The sequence below is a fragment of the Octopus sinensis genome, linkage group LG12 (genome assembly GCF_006345805.1).
Source record: "Octopus sinensis linkage group LG12, ASM634580v1, whole genome shotgun sequence".
NCBI classification, from domain to species: domain Eukaryota; kingdom Metazoa; phylum Mollusca; class Cephalopoda; order Octopoda; family Octopodidae; genus Octopus; species Octopus sinensis.
This window is the reverse complement of record NC_043008.1, coordinates 52,593,866-52,614,250: the sequence shown is the minus strand read 5'-3', so window position 1 is coordinate 52,614,250 and position 20,385 is coordinate 52,593,866. Positions and strand designations below refer to the sequence as shown.

Here is a 20,385-nt window from a genome sequence, read left to right as displayed (position 1 = left end):
ATATATGCATATAAATGTATATATACATTTATGTATATATATATGTATATAAATGTATATATACATTTATGTATATATGCATATAAATGTATATACATTTATATGTGTGTGTATATGTGTTAATATATATTTGTCAGGTGATGTATTTAGAAAAAAAATGTTTGACTAGTACAGACAAAATCATTTTGGGAATTATTTCTCTGTAATCTGTTGTTAAATAGGTTTTTTTATGTTTATATATATATATATATATATATATATATATATATATATATATAGTCATCTGAACACTATCAAGTCTTTGTAAGTTTTACTTATTCACAATGAACTGAAAAATCATATTGCTTGACAAGAACTGATTCATGAAGAATACAAACAGAAAACAAAACATGTGAACCAACATTGCTATTTTCTATGGATTTCCATTTACAAACCAAAATATATTGACATACATGCTTTGCTCTAGATGAAACCCATTCCTAAGATACACATAGAGACCATATGAAATATGTCCTGTCTTATTTATATACACCTTACTGGCACCTTATATTTATATAACAAATGTACATATAACTGAACTCCTCGACTTCTAGAGATAAATACATAGGGTAAAAATAAAATAAAATGAAAATATATTATTAGGGAAAACTCTGTTGGAAATACAGGTGAAATGAAATTCAATTTCCATTCATTTATATTTATTTAATTCCCACAACAAATTTCCCTGAATATCTCTTGTAATGATTTTGCAATCATGAATACGGGAGACCCTTTTTTTTTCTTTCAAAATTCAATGATTTTTATTATTTTTTTATATCTATTTTTTCTTTGTCCATTTTGTTGCCTCTATTTTTGTTTTCTTTACCGACAGGCAATATTATGATTCTTTATCTTTTCAATCACATGTTTAATTCTTTATTAATTTTTCAGAAAATTTAAGATAAATATTTATTTTATGAGAGAATCATTTATTAAAATGTTTAAGTATTATTTCCATAATATCTTCAACTAAAAAAGAAAGAATATAATTACCATTTTTGATGACATCGTTTTCACAATGCAATGCTCTGTTCTGTTTAGTAAGATTCTACCAACAGTAACTTCAGTCATTTTTATTATTATTATTAATTAATTATTTCTAAGACATGTTGCTGTACCATTGTTTACCCATTCACCATCTTTGATATATGTAATTCTGCTATTAGCCAGACACTATCTATTTGTCAGTTTATATGATTTACTTACTACCTACCAAGAATCCAACAATATTCAAGATATACAAAACAACAACAACAACAAAAAAATCTTTCTGAATATTTAAAACTTTTACTGTTTCTTGATTCTATATATTCTCCAGAATAGCTTGAACTGTAGAATTTTGAGAGATGAGATCACTACATTTGAGTAACTTGGTGTGCATTAATTGACTTATTTACCTTGATTTAAGCAACATTTGGAAATCGGGTGTCAAATTCACTATCCTCCTTCATTTTAGTACTGCAGTAAAAACAGTTTTATCAGCTACATAGAATAATCTCTAAACATCTAATGAAGCTAAGCTAGTATTATAATTTCTCTTATCTTGTGCCATTTTTTCTCTCCTTTCAGTAGATTTGTTCTATAAAATATTTTATTTTATTCTCAGCTATGTTCTGCCACTCAAAATACTCTCTTTGTTACTGCAGTAGTTATAGTAGTAGTAGTTGCAGTAGTTATAATCTCCATATTAGTAGCAGTAGTAGCAGCAGTACTATTATTATGTTTAAATCCATGTGTTGTTATTGCCTGAACATTTGGTTTCTCTTTAGATCTTGTCTAAAAACATTTAATACCAAATACTGCCATCTTTTGATCAGCAAAGAAACTAGTCTTAGTGGTCTTCCCTTCAGTAATCAGTGAATTTCCCCTAAAACTATCTTAAATGTATTTTTACTTTATTTTTCCAATCTCGCTTTATTGCTGTCTGCCATTTTTGCCTTCCTGTTTCTTTCACTGTCTCGTCCTTTTTCTCTACGTCTTGTAGAAAGCCAGCTGTTATTTTTGTTTGCAAAGCCATTTCATCATTAAAAGCCATTTGAAACCTACAAACCACAAAAGGTGTTTTCAAATCAAACCCCTCCAATTTGTTTTGAGATACTTGACTGTTTGCAGGCAAGGATTTTTTTTTTACAATATAAGTATAATATAATAGATATATGTATAATATTATATATGATATAAATCATTATATAATATAATATATAGTAATACGTGATATATATATATAATATATATACATATGATATATATATATATATAATATATATACATATGATATATATATAATATATATACATATGATATATATATATATAATATATATATATATATATATAATATATATATATATATATATATATATATATATATATATTTATATATATCATTTAGTTCTAAGCATCTTAAGGCAGCCTATTTTTGTGCAAGGGGATTATAATCTGCAAGCATCAACTATTGCCCAGTACCCTCCTCTCATAAACTATATGTCCATATCAAAATAGTTCTGTTTGTGTTGACATTATATCCCTTTCTCAGGTAGATGTGGTGTAGGGCTTACCTACTGCTTTGCTTTGTATCCTATTTACCCACTCCCTCTGATATGCATTTTGCATAATTTATTTTGACACTCACTTCTTGCTTTTTAATCCCGACCTCCCTACCCAACTTCACTCTTCTTATTTCTGATTTAATAAACAACACGGTGACTTAAACTATTCTTTATCCTTTCGCTTATACTGCATTACTATCTCCACCACCGTCATTTCAAACTGCTTAAAAATCAAGATAATATATTAGTACCATGTATTCACATATTTCTTTAAGCTTCAAATACCTATATATTTTATTTAATTTATAGCTATTACATACAAATATAACTGGTGGATGGTGGAACCAGTAGAGTGTCAGACAAAATACTTCTTGACATTTCTTTTGTGCATTCTGAGTTCAAACTCTGACCAAGTTTACTTTGCCTTTCATTCTTCTGAGGTTGATGAAGTTAGCACCAGTTGATAAAATATATACTGGGGCCAATGTAATTCATCTAAATTCTAGAAAGCTGTACCTTAGTAAAATCACAGTTCAGTGCCTGAAACCAGTAAAAGTATAAATGATATATAAGGTTCTCTTACATTCTCCCCCAAAGATTTATATCTAGCTTTACTTCAAAAAAGCTAACTGTTATTGCAATATTTAGAATAGGCAATCTGTTTCTTCTCTAACTTTGTAAGGCATTATGATTTCCATTCTGAATGAATTATTATATTACTGAAGACTGAGTATGTGGATGATTTGCTAGTGCCACATATGACTGTTTCTAGAAATAAATTTTAATTCCTTCCAGGCCTTTTTTTAATTCTAATTAAGCCTTGCAAGTTAAAATCAGTTGCACTGTTTATTATATAATAACAGCTTTGTGAGTGAGAGGTGCCAATCATCTCAACCAGCTAAAAACTTCTTGAAGGCTGTGTGCTCATGTACTTTTATACAGGGCTTAAAATAGCATTGATAATTGATGAATATATTAGAACTGATTAATTTGCATGACATAGCTCTCACCCTTTTTATACCCTCTTCTCAATTCCTTAGAAAAAGAATAGGACTTTACTGTAGATTAACCTATAGATTTTTGCTAAGATAAATGAAATATTCATTATTTGATAGTTAAGAAAAATAATGTAGAAAGACAAAACTTTTATTAAGAATAATTCTCGTTCATTCTCAAGAGTTGACCTGTCATAAATGGCAATGTTTGACATATATATATTGAACACTGTTTATACTTCATCTCAGTAGGTGTTACTTTAAAAATATCTATTATAATGCTAATGCTATACTCATAACTATTAGCATTTTACCGTGTGAACTGTTGCAACCTCTTACTGTTAAAATATTTTCCATATGCTGTTATTGGAGAAAAATTAATAATAAAAGATATGCTTCATGGTGGTAATTAAATCTGGTGAACTCTTCCCTCAACCCTTTCTAGCTCTATGCCACGCTCTCACCTGTTATCCTTGGACTACACTGCACATTTCATCTTTCGCGTGATTATTGAATCCTTCCCTTACCTGTGCTTCTACCTAACCAAGGATTATTTCCTTTAGATACCTAGCCTTGCTTAACCTCAGTTTTTGTGCCTGCTTTTATGTCTCAAAACAAAATGCAATTTATTTTAGTCCGTCAAACACCTTTTTTTTTTCGTTTCTACACACGACCATCTTTGTGCTTCCACAAGTGTTTGCTTAAAAATGCATCAACTTTTTGTTTCAAAGATTGGAAAAATGTGTACAAATGTTGACCATCAGTAAGCTATAAAATGATGAACCGTTTAAGATTTGCTGTTCCTTATTTTTCTTTTTACTATTTCTCTTCTTTATTATTGGTTTTCTGAGATTGAATGATTTCAAAATGGCAGTACCTCGTACACTTTGCTTTGATACCAGTGTTGTTTGGGGTTTTTGGTTTTGTTTTTTGTTTTGTTTATTTTTTCATAAAGGTGATAGAAATAGTCATATTTGATCATCTTTATCTTTGCAAAATAACTGATATTATTGATAATTCCTCTCTAAAATTTCAGGAATGACATTGAGTGTCATTGAATGCTAAATTTACCATCTAGCTGTTGGCATCAACTCAAACCAACTTTGACACACGTGTTTGGCTCATTTAGAAACATTTCTCAGAGAAAAGAGTTTAAAATGGTCAGATTACTTTTTTATAGTCAAAAATAGTTTCCCTTTTATAACAGTTTTTTTTTAACCTCCTTTTGTTACTCCCTTTGTTTGTTTTTTACACTCCTCTTTGATATTTCATTTTTCCTAACAAAGTGAAAGAATGAAATTTCATTGATCTACGTTACTAAAGAGTTCAGTTTTTATTCCCTCTAACACTACCATTTCCTCGCTGTCATATGTCCAGCTGCTAGTTCGGTTATTCCTTGTGCAATAAACTGCATTCGCTTCACGTTTATTTCATTAGAATCCTCTGTCATTTTGATGTTTGCTGTTTTTTGTTCCCCCTCCTCTTCCTTCATTGTTAATCCTTTTCTAATGGTCTGTGTGCTTTTGGTTACCATCTTGCTGCCATTTTGATTAGCAATTTTCATTTTCAATTAACACTTTTGTTGGCTTTCATATATTGGCAGACAGACATAAGGTTCATTCATGTGTGATTAGTTTAGTTTATTTTATTCAGCTGCATGATATATATATATATATATATATATATATATATATATGATTGATTTTATTTTGTATTCCTTCCTATAGAATTATTTCAGCATTTTAAATAACAATTGTTCTTTTTTTTCTGTTTTGCTCTCAATATTTTTTTTTATGCACTTTTTAATTCTCAGTCAAGAATTTCGCTGCCCAACTGATGGTGAAGTACCTGAAGCTCTCATCTATTTCCGAAAGCACTCTAGTGGCTTGATGAAATGGTGGAGAATACAATGCTGTCAAAGGCATTTTATCATGTTAAATATTTAGAATTTACTGCACACTTCCTACCTGACTAGCTCCAAAGATAGGGGTCGGAGTGTGTAATAAGTCAAACAGACGCCGTTGTTTACATGTATGTATGGCCTCATACTTCTATGTGAATAGACAGGACAACTCTGGAGAATACTACAAAGTTAGTGTTGATAGAATCACCAGTGAAGTTTCTAAGTTGATTTTATCAGGAACTAGCGTTCTTAAGTGACAACTTGACTGGATTTTGCTTTTTTGGAGATTATTGGATCATTTGTGCATTATCTATCTATATATATATTTTATTATTATTATTATTATTATTATTATTATTATTATTATTACATATAATTATAATGCAGTTATGCAGAATTTACTGAAACTAGCACAGAATTAACGTCCAGAAATCTGGATTCCTGACATATTATTAATTTATTTTTCAAAAATTTACTTAGCTCAAATAATGCATGATAATTACTCTTTTATTTTCCTTTTTTTTTTTAAATATAAATTTTTATAGCTTCATTCTGTTAATATTATTTATCAATTGAATAATAAGTTATACCTTTCCTTAGTTCATTTTTACTGTCCAAATTATTCATAAGGTATCATTTTTTTTATATATATATATTCTCTTTTTGGCCTTTCATTTGACCCCTGCTTCAGATTTTTTTTTTCATTTTGTTAGGAAATATAGACACTTTGGCCATTTTTGATCATTCCGTGATTTTTCTTTTTATGAAAAATCTTAGAGAGATTTTTGTTTTACCATTTTATTTTTCACTGAAGCAATGTTTCAACACATATAATATATATATATCTAATATATATATATATATACCTAATATATATATATCTAATATATATATTTAATTATATATATAATTTCATTCTTGTCTTTTAGTGACGAGTTTCATTTTTTTTTTATCTAATAGATTTTATGCATTATTTTCAACAGTTTGTTCATTAATTACTCTGAAAAAATCACTTTCCAAATGGTTACTTATCGAATCTACTAAACAGAATCTAACCTTCAACTGTGAATGCATTGTTAATTTCTTTGGATTAAAACATAAAATTATACATATAAATAATATAATTTTTTAATTAATTAATTACTTCTTAGTATTTTTAACTAATTATTTCTCCAATCAACATACTTTTTTTTTGTGTTTTTTTTTTGTTTATTTTCTTCTTCATTTTTAGGGTCTTCATTTCAGTCATTTTTTTCCTTCATCTCACCATCTCTTCTATTAATTCTTCTCTCCTAAAATTGCCTCATACAGAAAATTCTAAACAGAAATAAATTTTACATTGTTACTTAATTGTGGCAATAAATAGAAGAATTTGTTCATTTATTTTTCTATATATAACATTAACATCAACATGACACATTTGTCCATTATTGAGAGAGGCTTATCTTAGCTCCTTGTCTTGTAGTGAGCTACAGCCATTTTATTCTAGTACCAATTATAGAACTATATCTTATAAATAAAGTAACAAGTGTTGTTATGTGCTTCTATTTGTATTCTCATTCATGCAAAGAAATAATGGTGATACCACAATTCTCAACTCATGAGGCAGACATTGACTGGATCAATGTTAACCTCTGATACTTAACACTCAAATTGTCATAAAACAATAACAATGATGACATTGGTAATAATAATAATAATAATCATTGTGTTGTTCTCATTGTTACTAATATTATTATTTCAAATTATTTTATCGTCAAGGAGTGCAGAAGCTGAGTGAATAAAATTGGTTCACTTCCAGCCAGCTTGTGAGTTATAAAGCTCTCATCTTGCTTAACGTAGTTTTGCACTTCACAAACACTTTCCTTGCTGAAAAGAAAAGAAGAAAAACATTTGAAAGGAAGAATAGTACTTAGTTAAATTATAATTATTATTATTATTTTTTGTTATTGTTACTATCATTAATACTTTGTCCAGAATCTAAATACATATAAGGTAGTTTGAAGTCTTCTTTAAATTTAAAAGTTTTGTTGATAATAATAGTGTTTGGCCTATTTTCTACAATTGGACATTCAAAAAGTACCAATGAAGTAAACCGTCTCAAAGTTTGTAGTTTTCTGCTAATGTAAGAAATGATTGTTTATTTTACTCCTGGTGGCTACCATTGGGTAGTGGTATATTCATGGCAAAACCAGTTTGGATTACCATTATTTGCTCCAATTGCCTATGTTCTCAACAAAGGCAAGAGTATTGCAACTACCTGTTAAATCCTACACTTGAAATGTTAAAATCTCAAGCTTCACTTGTATGAAAGAAATTGTATTTACTATTGTCAATGCTGTGTTCTTTAAACTATGTATGCACACATTATATATATATATATATATATATATATATATATATGTGTGTGTGTGTGTAATGTCTGTATGTGAATGTATGTATATATGTTTATATATCTATGTACAAATATACATATGTATATAGCTTTGTGTATGTGTGTATATGTATATATGTTTTTGTGTATATGTATATATATGTATCTATATATGTATTTCTGTATACGTGTATATATGTATTTTTGCATATTTATGTATGTACACTTTTCTGTGTACATGTGTGTGTGTATGTGTGTGTATATATGTATATATATATGTATATATATATATATATATATATATATTATATATATACACACACACATACACACACCCATATATGTGTGTATTTATGTATGTGTATATGTACAAGAGTTGAATATTTCCCATACAATGTAAGATTAGACCTTCATGGTATTGCCCTTGATCATATCAGGCATTAGTGAGGGTTTGTTTGTTTTTAGAAAGAAGCTTGTTTGACCAATCTGTTAACTCCCAACACTGCTCCCTCCACAAACAACAAAATAAGGAAAGAAATCAATGTTTTTCTCCATCATAAATTAACATAAAAATACGGATAAATCTGTGTGTGCATATATATATATATATATATATATATATATAAAAGCACATACGCAGTCCCTATTTTAAACAAAAAACGTATGTTTTCTATGTTCAGTAAAAAAAAAAAAAAGAATTTCCAACCGATTTTTCTCTGTGTCTGTCTACAAAGTAGATACTTTGTATTGAAATTAGACCAAAATCTGTAACTGTACCCTGACAGGAATTCAGTCTAGAAACATTTGTGAACCCTAAAAGAAAGAAAAAATAAAGGAAACAAGACTTACATAAAAAAAAAGAAAAATGCTACTAAAAAAATAGTAAGGATGAATGAAATACGTATATTTTCTGCATGAGCTAATTTACAAAAAATAAAAAAATTAAAATTAGATTTTCGTAACAAGAAAAAATAAGAGAAAATTAGCAAAAAATTCAATATAATGATGGAAAATAATTTTTTTTTTTTGTTATTTATGAGAAAGACAATAAAAAAATATTACCTGCTATTTGTTTATTATTATTATTACTACTATTATTATTATTATTATTATGAAGGCGGTGAGCTGGCAGAATCGTTAGTATGGTGGGTGAAATGCTTAGTGGCATTTCACCTGCTGCTACATTCAGAGATCAAATTCCACTGAGGTCGACTTTGTTTTTCATCCTTTCAGAGTCAATAAATTAAGCACCAGTGAAACACTGAGGTCAATGTGATTGATTCGTCCCCTCCCCACAAATTTCAGGCCTTGTGCCTTTTGTAGAAAGGATTATTTCTATTATTAAGGCAGTGAGCTGGCAGAATCATTAGCATGCTGGATGAAAATCTTAGCGACATTTCATCTTTCTGTATAACCTGAGTTCAATTTCTACCAGGTTCAACTTTCACTTTCATCCTTTTGGAGCCAATAAAATAAGTACCAGTTGAGCACTTGAGTTGATATAATCAACTAGCTCCCTCCCATGAAATTTCAGGTCTCGTGCTTGTAGTAGAAAGGATTATTATTATTATTAAGATGGCAAACTGACAGAATCATTAGCATGTTGGATGAAATGCTTAGTAGCACTTCTTTCAATTCTTTATGTTTTGAGTTCAAATACCTCCAAGGTTGACTTAGCCTTTCATCCCTTCAGGGTCTAGAAAATAAGTACCATTTGAGCACTGGGGTCAATACAATCAATTTCCTACTCCCCTTAAAATTACTGGCCTTTTGTCTATAGTAAAATCGTTAGTCATTATTAGCATGCTGGGTGAAATGCTTTATGTTCTGAGTTCAAATTCTGCCAAGCTTGATTTTGCCTTTCATCCTTTCAGGGTGAATGAAATAAACACCAGTTGAGCACTGGGGTTGATGTAATCAACTAGCCCCCTCCCGCAAAGTTTCAGGCCTTATGCTTATTATTATTAAGGCAGTGAGCTGGTAGAACCATTAGCATGACAGGCAAAAAACTTAGCAGTATTTTGTTCCGAGTTCAAATTCTGCCATGGTCGACTTTGCCTTTTGTCCTTTGTCCCACAATTTCAGGCCTTGTGCCTATAGTAGAAAGGATTAATATTATTATAATAGGTTGTAACTTGGTAGGACCATTAGCATGTCCGATAAATTGCTTAGTGGTATTTTTTCCAGCTCTAACAGTCTGTGTTCAAATCCTGCCAAAGTCAACCTTGCTTTTCATCATTTTGGAATCGATACAATAAAGTAACATTCTAGTACTGGAGTTGATATCATTGACTTATTCTTTGCCTTCAAGAGTGTTGGCCTTGTGCCTAAATTACAAGCAATTGTTATAAAGTTCCACATTGATCTTGCCAAAAGGTTCATATCACAAGATTTAGTGACAAGTCTGCTCACTTCTCAAGAACTTGATAAGGAATTCCTAAAAACAGGTGAATATTGGTGGTTATGAATATACTTAAATGTATAAAAGTGGAAAGACAAAATATATCATTGGTTTTTAGGTTTAAAAAATGGGATCACATTGCACTGGAGTTTGTATGGTAAGTTCTCTTAAATTTCAAGTTCAAATCCTACCAGGGTTGACTTAGCCCTCTGTTCTGGAATTGATTAAATAAGGTACCAACCATGTAAGTAGTAGAGTCAATATAACTATATACTGCCTCTCCTCCACAATCAAGGGGATATTGAAAGTCATCATCATTATCTTCATCATCATCTTTGTTAAGGCAGTGAGCTGGCAGAATCATCAGAGAATTGGAAAAAATGCATGGTATTTCCTTCAACTCATTATGTTCTGAGTTGAGATTCCTCCAGGGTTGATAGAGTACCAGTCTAGTTTTGGGTTTGATAATATAATAAAATAAGTCAATAAAATAAGTACCACTTGAACATACATCTTGGACATCATCATTATCATCATCATCATCAATTCTTTCTTGTTCTGCCAATAACATTGCTACATTACTGGAGGATGCAAGCCGTTATTCATTGATTTAATTAGTACATTGTTGTTCCTTGTTATAAATTAACATGTTCTCTCTGCCAATTGTTTTCTTTATTATCTAATACTTAATGGCATCAAAATTAATAAAAAAAAAAGGAAAAGTTAATTCAATATTCTATTTACCATTAACCCTCATCATTATATTTTAATATTACTGTTATTATATTTTGTTTCTAAACAAGTTAATTACTAAAATACTTAACATTTAATTTGGAAAAAATAATCATTTAATTTTGTTTTTCATTCAATTGTTGAAGATGTTAATTTATTGAAGCTATAAAGGGCAATAAATGTTGGTAAAAGTGACAATTTAACATCTTTTTTTCAATGTTTTAAATAATAGTGGTAAGCGTTGAAGTATTCTGTAAATCCTCAACTGTAGCCAAGTTTAAGTTTTGGTTTCACTCACAAACCATTATATCTCAGTTAGGTTACCAGTATTATTGAGAAGGGCATGGACACTACATTGATGTGTCTTCCTAATCAGAATAATTGTGTGCTTGTGTGTAACTGTCAATTACATTGTTGTTTTCATTTTATAATTATGTTCATATTCATTTAAAGCACATTTTAGATTATTTTTGGGAAGGAAAGCTAGCATGTTTTACTAGATGTGTAGTGTTAGCATAAATGAATGACAGAGGAATTAGACAGATGTCATCTGCAAGAAAGATCACACAGGCTGCAGACAGGGAATGCATAAGAAGGATGGGTGTTTAATAAAGGGACAAGTGATCAGTGCAAAAGGATCCTGTAGAAGAGGAAGACCAAGGAAGAAACAGTAAAATCTGATCTCAGAATGCAGAACTTCACAAAGGAAATGGATAACATATGACTAATACATGGTGATGAACTGTACTGGGGAAGATCAGTTTAACCCTTTAGTATTCAGATTATTCTATCAAACATAATGCCTATTGATTCCCATTGATTTGAATTAATCACGAATTATCTCATATCTTTAAGATCTTGATGGTGTAATTACTTAATGTAGAATAACATTGTAGGGTAGGTGTGAGAGCCTGGATCTGGTTAGTTTGAACATAAAGCAGATTAACTATTTTGGCCGGATATGGCCGGTTTAAATACTAAAGAGTTAATTAATGCATAAAAAGAAAAAAGGGAAAAATGAACCTAAATTAACGATAGTAATTTTGTTTATCGTTCATTGCTATTATGTTGATACCATTCTTAAATTGTTTTCCTCAACATTAAAGTATTTCTGAAATAAATCAATATGTCATCAGCATTATCATTATTATTATTAATATTATTAGGGTAGTGAGCTGGCGGAATTGTTAGCTTGTTGGCGAAAATACTTAGTGGCATTTCTTCTGGTTCTTTGTTCTGAGGTCAAATTTTGCTGGCCAATATTGCCTTTCATCCTTTCTGGCTTGATAAGTACCTTTTGATCACAGGGCTTGATGTAATCGACTAGCCTCTACCCTCAAAATTTCAGACCTTGTACCTATTAGTAGAAAGAAGTATCATTATTAAATTGGTTATCTAGTAGAATTATTAGCACATTGGACAAAATGCTTAGCAGCATTCCTTCCAACTTTTTATGTTCTGAGTTCAAATTCCACCAAGGCCAACTTTTCCTATCATTCTTTTGGGGGTCAATAAAATACCAGCTGAGTACAGGGGCTGATGCAATCAACTTGCCCTTTCTTCCAAACTTCCAGGCCTTGTACCTATAGTAGAAAGGATTATAATAATGATTATTATTATTATTGTCATCATCAGTATATATATATATATATATATATATATATATCCATTCTGTTAGAAGAAGAAAGTGTTGCATCCAGTCGTAAAGATCTTCAACAGGCAAAACCTCAGCCACAATTTTGTTCAGTATATTGTACATGATCATAAAGTATGAAGAATGCTGTAAACCCACATGAACATGGGGGGGGGGGGAGAAAAAAAGGAACATAAAATGAACATAAAAATAGTTGTTGTTGATAATGATGATGACTTATTATTTATTATTATTTTTAAAATAATTCATATTTTAAGAATCAATTGTTTTTAATTTTTCTCTCTCTTTCAATGATTTTTGCAGATTCAATCTTCCTGGTTCTTGCCTATTTTTGCCCCAGCTTAAGTCATCTTTGGTTATTGTTATTATTTTTGTCTCCATAAATTGCTTTTTATTTTATTTTTCTAAAAGATTGTTATTTATTATACTTCGATGTGTAATTGCTGTATAATTCGCTTCCATTTCGGCTACTATTTTTTTTATCTGATTGTTTATTATGTTCTTTTTGCTGTTTCTTTTTTGTCATTTTGTTAATTTATTATTTTGAAAAATTTCCTTTTTTTTTTATCATCATACCATCTGTCTGTATGTGTTGTGAAGGGAATCATTTTTAACTCAAAGTTAAGTGTTAAATGCAAAGAAAATGTTTAAAAAGGACAAAAGACTTCAACAGTGAAACAACTCAATCAAAGAGAAAAAAATGTTTTCTTCTGTTTCCTGTGATTCATAATGTCAGTATTTTCATCCCTTCAAGACTATCATTCTCTTCATTTTCATATTATTATTGTTAAGGCAGCAAGCTGGCATAATCGTTAGCATGCTAAACAAAATACTTAACCGCATTTCATCCACTCTTATGTTCTGTGTTCAAATTCCACTGAGGTCAACTTTACCTGTCATCTTTCAGGGTTGATAAAATAAGTACCATTTCAGCTCCAGGGTTGATGTTATCAGCATCTCTCCTCCCCTGAACTTGCCGACCTTGCATCAAAATTTGAAACCATTATTATTATTAAGATGGCAAACTGACAAAATCATTAGCAGGAAGGCGGCGAGCTGGCAGAATTGTTAGCACACCAGGCGAAATGCTTAGCAGTATTTCGTCTGTCTTCATGTTCTGAGTTCAAATGTCACCATGGTCAACCAGGGCTTGTGCCTAAAATAGAATGGATTATTATCACCATTGAAGCAGTGAGCTGGCAGAATGATTATTGCACCAGACGAAATACTTTGCAAGCATATCTTCCAGTTCTTAACATTCTGAGTTCAAATGTCACTGAATTCAACTTTACCTCTCATCCTTTCAAGACTGATAAAATAAAGTAATTGTTAAACCCTGGGATATTATCAGCCATCACCTCCCTTAAAATTGCTAGACTTCTGCCAAAACTAGAAAAAATATTAAGACAGCTGGCTGACAGAATCATTAATGCATTGGACCCAATGGTTAGTGGCATTTCTTCTGGCTCTTTGTTCTGAGTTCGAATTCCTCTGAGGCTGACTTTGCCTTTCCTCTTTTTGGGGGATCAATAAAATAAGTACCAGTTGAACATTGGGGTCCCCCTTCCCATCATAATTGCTGGCCTTGTGCTTAAATTATTAAAGATAGACATTATTATTATGGGTGAAATGCTTAGTGGCATTTCGTCTGTCTTCGTATTCTGAGTTCAAATTCTGCTGAGATCGTTTTTGCCTTTCATCCTTTCAGGGTTGATAAAGCAAGTACCAGTTGAACACTGGGGTCGATGTAATTGACTTACCCCAGAATTGCTGGCCATGTGCTAAAATTTGAAATCAACATCATTATTATTATTATTATTATTATTATTATTATTATTACTGGTGAGTAATCAGAAATGTTAGAGCATCAGCCTGAACACCTCACAGTATTTAGTATCTCTCTCTTCTTAATGTTCTAAGTTCAAATCTTGATGACATTGATTTTGATGGTTTCAGTTCCCATCAGTGTCAACAAGAATACCAGTCATATATTGAAATTAGTTCAATAATAAACTGTGTCTATCCCTGACACATTTAAAACCCTGTGCCAATGAGAATTTCACTTATAACCATTCTTTATCATTATCATCCAACGTCATTGTCATCATCACCTGTATGACTATCATATTTATTATCATCATCATTGCCTTCACAAAGTTGTGTGCTCAAATGCTTTTATGTCTGTCATTGTTTCTGCTTCCCCTCTGTGTCTATCTCTCTCTTTTCCTCCTCCTCTCTCTCTCTTCCTCCTCCTTCTCTCTCTCTCTCTGCTTCATTGTTTTTGTAAGCCGTTATATTTAAGTTTCATGAATCATATTTAATTTTGTCTGTAAATAAAAAACAAAGCCATCGAAGTTTGTTCTTTTTCAACAAACAAACAAACCAACAGGACTCACAAAATAAAAGAAAGAATGAAAGTTAAAAAAAAAAAAGAGGAATTAAAGTGAAAAAAAAAATGAAAAGAAGGAAACAAGAATCAGAACTTTGTTTTGTTGAGATTCTTCAAAAGGAATCACCAGCATCTCACAAGAAATGACTGTTTGAATTTTTGTTTTGTTTTGAGCCAAACATGAAGTAAAACTTCAGATATTTCAGCCAACAGTAAATAAGTGTTTTTGTTTTAATTTTTTGTGATGTATATCTTTTGTCCTTTACTTGTTTCAGTCAGTAGACTGTAGCCATGCTGGAGCATTGCCTTGAAGGGTTTAGGTGAACAAATCAACACCAGCTCTTAATGATTTTTTTTAGCCTGGTACTTTTTCTGATCCACAGAAAAAGTTATGGTGATGTAAACAAACCAACATTGGTTGGCAAGCAGGGGTGGGGGGCAAACACATGCACATAAACACACACACACATACACAGTAAGCTTCCACACTGAATCTGTCTACCAAATCCACTCACAAGGCATTGGTTGGCCTGGGACTATATTAGAAAACTTAGCCAAGGTGCCATGCAAGTGAACTGAACCTGAAACTACATGGCTGCAAAAAAGGCAAGCTTCTTGACCACACACCTATGTTTTTGTGTGTGTGTGTGTGTGTGTGTGTATATATATATATATATATATATATATAATCGTTATTATCATTTAACATGTTTTCCACTCTGTTACGGGTTGGATGGGGAGCTGACAAGACAGAGAGCTTCACCAGGTTCAAATTGTCTGTTTTGGCTGGGTTTCTACAGCTGGATGCCCTTTGTAACACCAACTATTTTACAGAATGTACTGGGTGCTTTTTATGTGGCAGCATATAAATATATATATATAAAATAAATAAAACAGTATCACAACATGACTGCAATCTAATGACCGAAACAAGTAAAAGAATGTCTGTGTGTATGTGTATATATGTATATATATATACACACACATATATATGGTATTTTTCATTTTCAGCTATATTTTATTGCAAGTATGCTGACAGTTGAGTAAAAATGAAAATGTGATATCACAATTATTGCAGAAGAAATTCTACCAGTGCAAAAGAGAATTTGTCATCCTTACACTTTGGAGTAGTTCTGCATAGTTTTATGCAAAAGTAGGAATAAAAAAATAAATAATTGAAATTATTCATATACGTGTGTGATTAAGAAGTGCGCTTCCCAATTATGTGGCCTTGAGTTCATCTCAACTGTGTGGCACCTTGGGCAAGTATCTTCTGCAATAGCTCCAGGCTGACCAAAATTTTGTAGGTGGATCTGGTAGAGAGAAATTGGAAGAAGACTTATTTGTTTGTGAGGCTATGATTCTTGAAGGTCCACGCCTGGGAAAGAGTCTTTTATACAAGACCAGTAGTTGCCCATGCATGGGATAACCTTGTCTCCCTATCACCAATGTTGTTCAAGAAAAAAATAAATGGCTTATGCAACATTACAGCAATGCCATCAACACTCGAAGCTTGAGAACAAATACTCCAACTTTCTCTCTTTAATGCTTTAATAGTGTAACACGATTTTTGTCTTTGGGTAGCAGCTGTTATTTCTTATTTGCTTACCCCTAAAAAGTATGAAAAATGGTTTATATTTCCTTAAACTTGGCTTTTGTTACGATATTTATTGAAGCACCAAAATATCCATCTCAAGACATGACTATGATACTCTCCCACTACTCCTGCTCATGATGAGAGATGTACATATTGTCAACCACTAAGGGACATACTCAAATGTTTATGGTCAATTTAATGTCCACTTTTTGTTCATTCATGAAATGAGACAGAATTTGATTTTCAATCACCTGGTGGTTGCTAACCTTAACCTGTTTCCAAGTAGGGTAGTATTTCCCTATAGCCAGATCTTTGCAAAGGAAGACAAGGAAGATTGGAAATGAATGACACAATGCTTATGAGATAGTGGAAAAGGGGTTAATAAAATTATGAGGATGATATGCATGATGGGCTTCTTTCAGTTTCCCCTCTAACGAATCCATTCACCAGATTATGGTTGCCTCAGGACATAACTAGAAAATACTTGTCTAAGGTAGCATGCTGTAAGACTAAACCTATGAAGATTCCAGATTGAGTTTTAGATGCATTTTCAAGTGTTGGAGAAACAAATGCAATTACAAGAACTGATTGAATTAAAAACAAATGAAAACTTGGAAATCATATTTATAAACATGTTCCATCCTCTCTTTTGCAATTTATAAATGTTAATGATGGATTATGAGCCACAGGGGAAAATCTCCCACCTGCATTAATCCTAGTGTCATGTTTTATTGAACATAAATCTATTACTGTTCTGAACTTTTTAATGAAAATGCAAAATTAACCACAAATAGATGAACAAAGTGACTTAAAGATGTTACTTACTGATTAATATTGAGTTAGATGTGGAAGATTAATCTCACCACACCAAGGCCATCCTTCACATTAATAAATCATGAAATTTTAGAATTGTATGTACAGTTATTTATGCAACATGGTGGTTGTCAATCAATGGTCAATATTACTAGATGCTGGGCAAATGAACAGATATCAAATTACCTACAGCCAGGATTAACATATTAACCAGTTCAATTAGTGAACAACTATCATCTATTGTCATGACACACACACACGAGATATTTAGGCTAGCAAGAGATCAATGCAACTAAAACCCAACACACGTGTTCAAGCCACACTGCTTGATCAGGACTTCTGACATAGAAGAGTTATATTGCTCCAGGTAAGTCAACCAACATGATGATGGTGGTGTACAGTTATATTTTTGGCTATATATATATAAATAAAAATATATATATATATATATATATAGGCACAGGAGTGGCTGTGTGGTAAGTAGCTTGCTAACCAACCACATGGTTCCGGGTTCAGTTCCACTGTGTGGCATCTTGGGCAAGTGTCTTCTGCTATAGCCCCGGGTCGACCAATGCCTTGTGAGTGTATTTGGTAGACGGAAATTGAAAGAAGCCTGTCGTATATATAAGTGTGTGTGTATATGTTTGTGTGTCTGTGTTTGTCCTCCTAGCATTGCTTGACAACCGATGCTGGTGTGTTTACGTCCCGTCACTTAGCGGTTCGGCAAAAGAGACCGATAGAATAAGTACTGGGCTTACAAAGAATAAGTCCCGGGGTCGATTTGCTCGACTAAAGGCGGTGCTCCAGCATGGCCGCAGTCAAATGACTGAAACAAGTAAAAAGAGAATATAAATAAAAACAAAATTCATTTAAATTTCATTTTCTGAATATGATAATTTTTACCAACTTTATGAGAAGGGTTGCTAATTAACTCTGTACTCAGAATGAGGTCAGTTGACCAAAAATGGTTTGGAAACAGTGGTGGGGCTGAATGGATTGAGAGAAGTGCAAGATGTACAGAGAGGCTAGCATTACAGTGTGAGCACTCAACAGATGCAGCAAATTTATCATGCAGGTAGGTATCTATCAGTTCTAAGGCTCCCTCCTTGTTCATTATAATTCTGCAGACCATAACAGAGAAGCTTTAAGATCAGCGATTTATAGGAACTTCAAATGCAGAGAAACAGAAACTGGCACACTTTGACCAAAGTCCACAGTGCATGCTCCTGCTGTGGTTACACACAATCTGTAGCTTTACAGTGGGGTGAATGCAAAATGTCTAGACTGCCATATTTGTATTCTGTATGATCCATCACTGGATGGATGGATCACTGGAATGGATGGAATGTGCATTGTGTATGAAAGTGCAGAAATAAACTGTGCAGTGGAGAAAGTGCAACATGTTTATGCACTAATATTGCATCCCAAATGATTCATCAATGCAAGACGGTGTGTGCAATGTTGTCATTAACTGGAAGACAGCATGGTTCGTCCATTTGTTTATCATCTATATTTTCCATGCTAACATAGGTTTAGATGAGAAATTGAGACAAGATTTTTATGGTTGAATGCATTTCCTGCCCTCAACTTTTACTTGTTTGTCAAGTAAGGGATTTCTTTTTTCATTTCCAGAGGTCTTTGAGATAGAATAAAGATGTTTGGTGAGGATAGTGATTACTTCTGAGGCACATTGTTTGAGAGTAATTGCAGGGACTTGTTAGGCTTGTTACCTTGTGACTAGAGGTGCATTCATACTTAGCATGATGTCTGCGTGCATGATAATAAACCAGATGAAGAAGAAAGATACGCTTTAGGAGAAGAACTAGCAAGCACGTGATGTATAGAGCTGGAAGCAAATGTGAAAGCTTTAACCCACAGAGTGGAAATGTAGGGGAAAAGAAGATTTATCAAAGCTGCTAGAGATCCTTGAACTTTGAGTTCAAATTCTGCTATGGTCAACCTTGTCTTTCATCCTTTAGTGGGGAAGGTCCATAAAAAGGCTGCAATACTGGGCAGTGGATAAAGAGTGGTGAGCAGCAGACAAACAGAATTGTTAGATGGTTGGGCAAGACGCCTTACAGAATGCAATCTGACATTTGGTGCTCCAGCAAGGCATTTTTGGTTTGAATAAATATTGGTGGCACTGGGAGAAAGGGAGACTTGCATGCTTGGGTAACTGCCAGTCTGCTAACAAAAAAAGAATATATATATATATATATTGCACAATCTCCCAGTTGTGGGTATATGGATCTTCTTGATTGACAAAGGTAAATAGATGTCATATATACTAATTGTTAGCTGTGATACACCAGAAACATTTAAGTTGATATGTTTTTACATGTTTGTACACATTTTTAGGTAGTATTCATTTTATTTTACTCTTGCTATTAGCAACTGAGGTAACTTTTAGAGCACTTAAAACATATAAACTTCATTATCAAAATATGCAAGGATATCATTCTTATCAGATGTCATTCTTATCAGGGGTTTTAGAAAAAGAGATAAAAATGCCTCTGACATTTAGTTATATTCTCAGTTTAAAAGCCTGTCATTGTTGTGTGCATTAATAAAGTAAGTGCTAAAGTACAATAGGTGCGAGTGTGGCTGAGTTGTAAGGATTTTGCTTCTAAACCATATGGTTCTAGGTTCAGTCCTACTGCGTGGCACTTTGGGCAAGTGTCTTTTATTATAGATCTGAGCCAACCAAAACCTTGTGAGTAGATTTAGTAGACAGGAACTGAAAGAAGCCAACCATATATATATATATATATATATATATATATATAAATTGATCAAAATAAAAACGTGATGCCAAGGATTCAGCGGTACATATGTTTCGGGCCTTTATTAGACAGATTTATAACAATGCATAATGTATGTCTGTGGCCTTCTTCAGCTGCGCACAACAGCTTCCACAAGGACATGTGTTACATCAAAAAT

General features: G+C 32.0%; 1 protein-coding gene across 10 annotated transcripts in view; it reads left to right on the top strand.

The window, feature by feature from the left end:
- LOC115217804 (FERM domain-containing protein 5) overlaps positions 1 to 20,385 on the top strand; it is a 313,777-nt gene that overhangs the window by 283,139 nt on the left and 10,253 nt on the right. For 7 of the 10 annotated variants that reach the window (XM_029787485.2, XM_029787481.2, XM_029787480.2 and 4 more), the window contains one exon: positions 12,950 to 13,336. The exons of 1 other annotated variant lie outside the window; for it this stretch is intronic. In XM_029787485.2, coding sequence (XP_029643345.1) covers positions 12,950 to 12,991 — 42 coding nt within the window. In that variant the 3' untranslated portion in view covers positions 12,992 to 13,336. Of the gene's footprint in view, positions 1 to 4,618; positions 7,023 to 12,949; positions 13,337 to 20,385 lie in introns of those variants that run through there. 2 more of the 10 variants (XR_003882210.2, XM_029787483.2) reach the window with 2 other exon arrangements.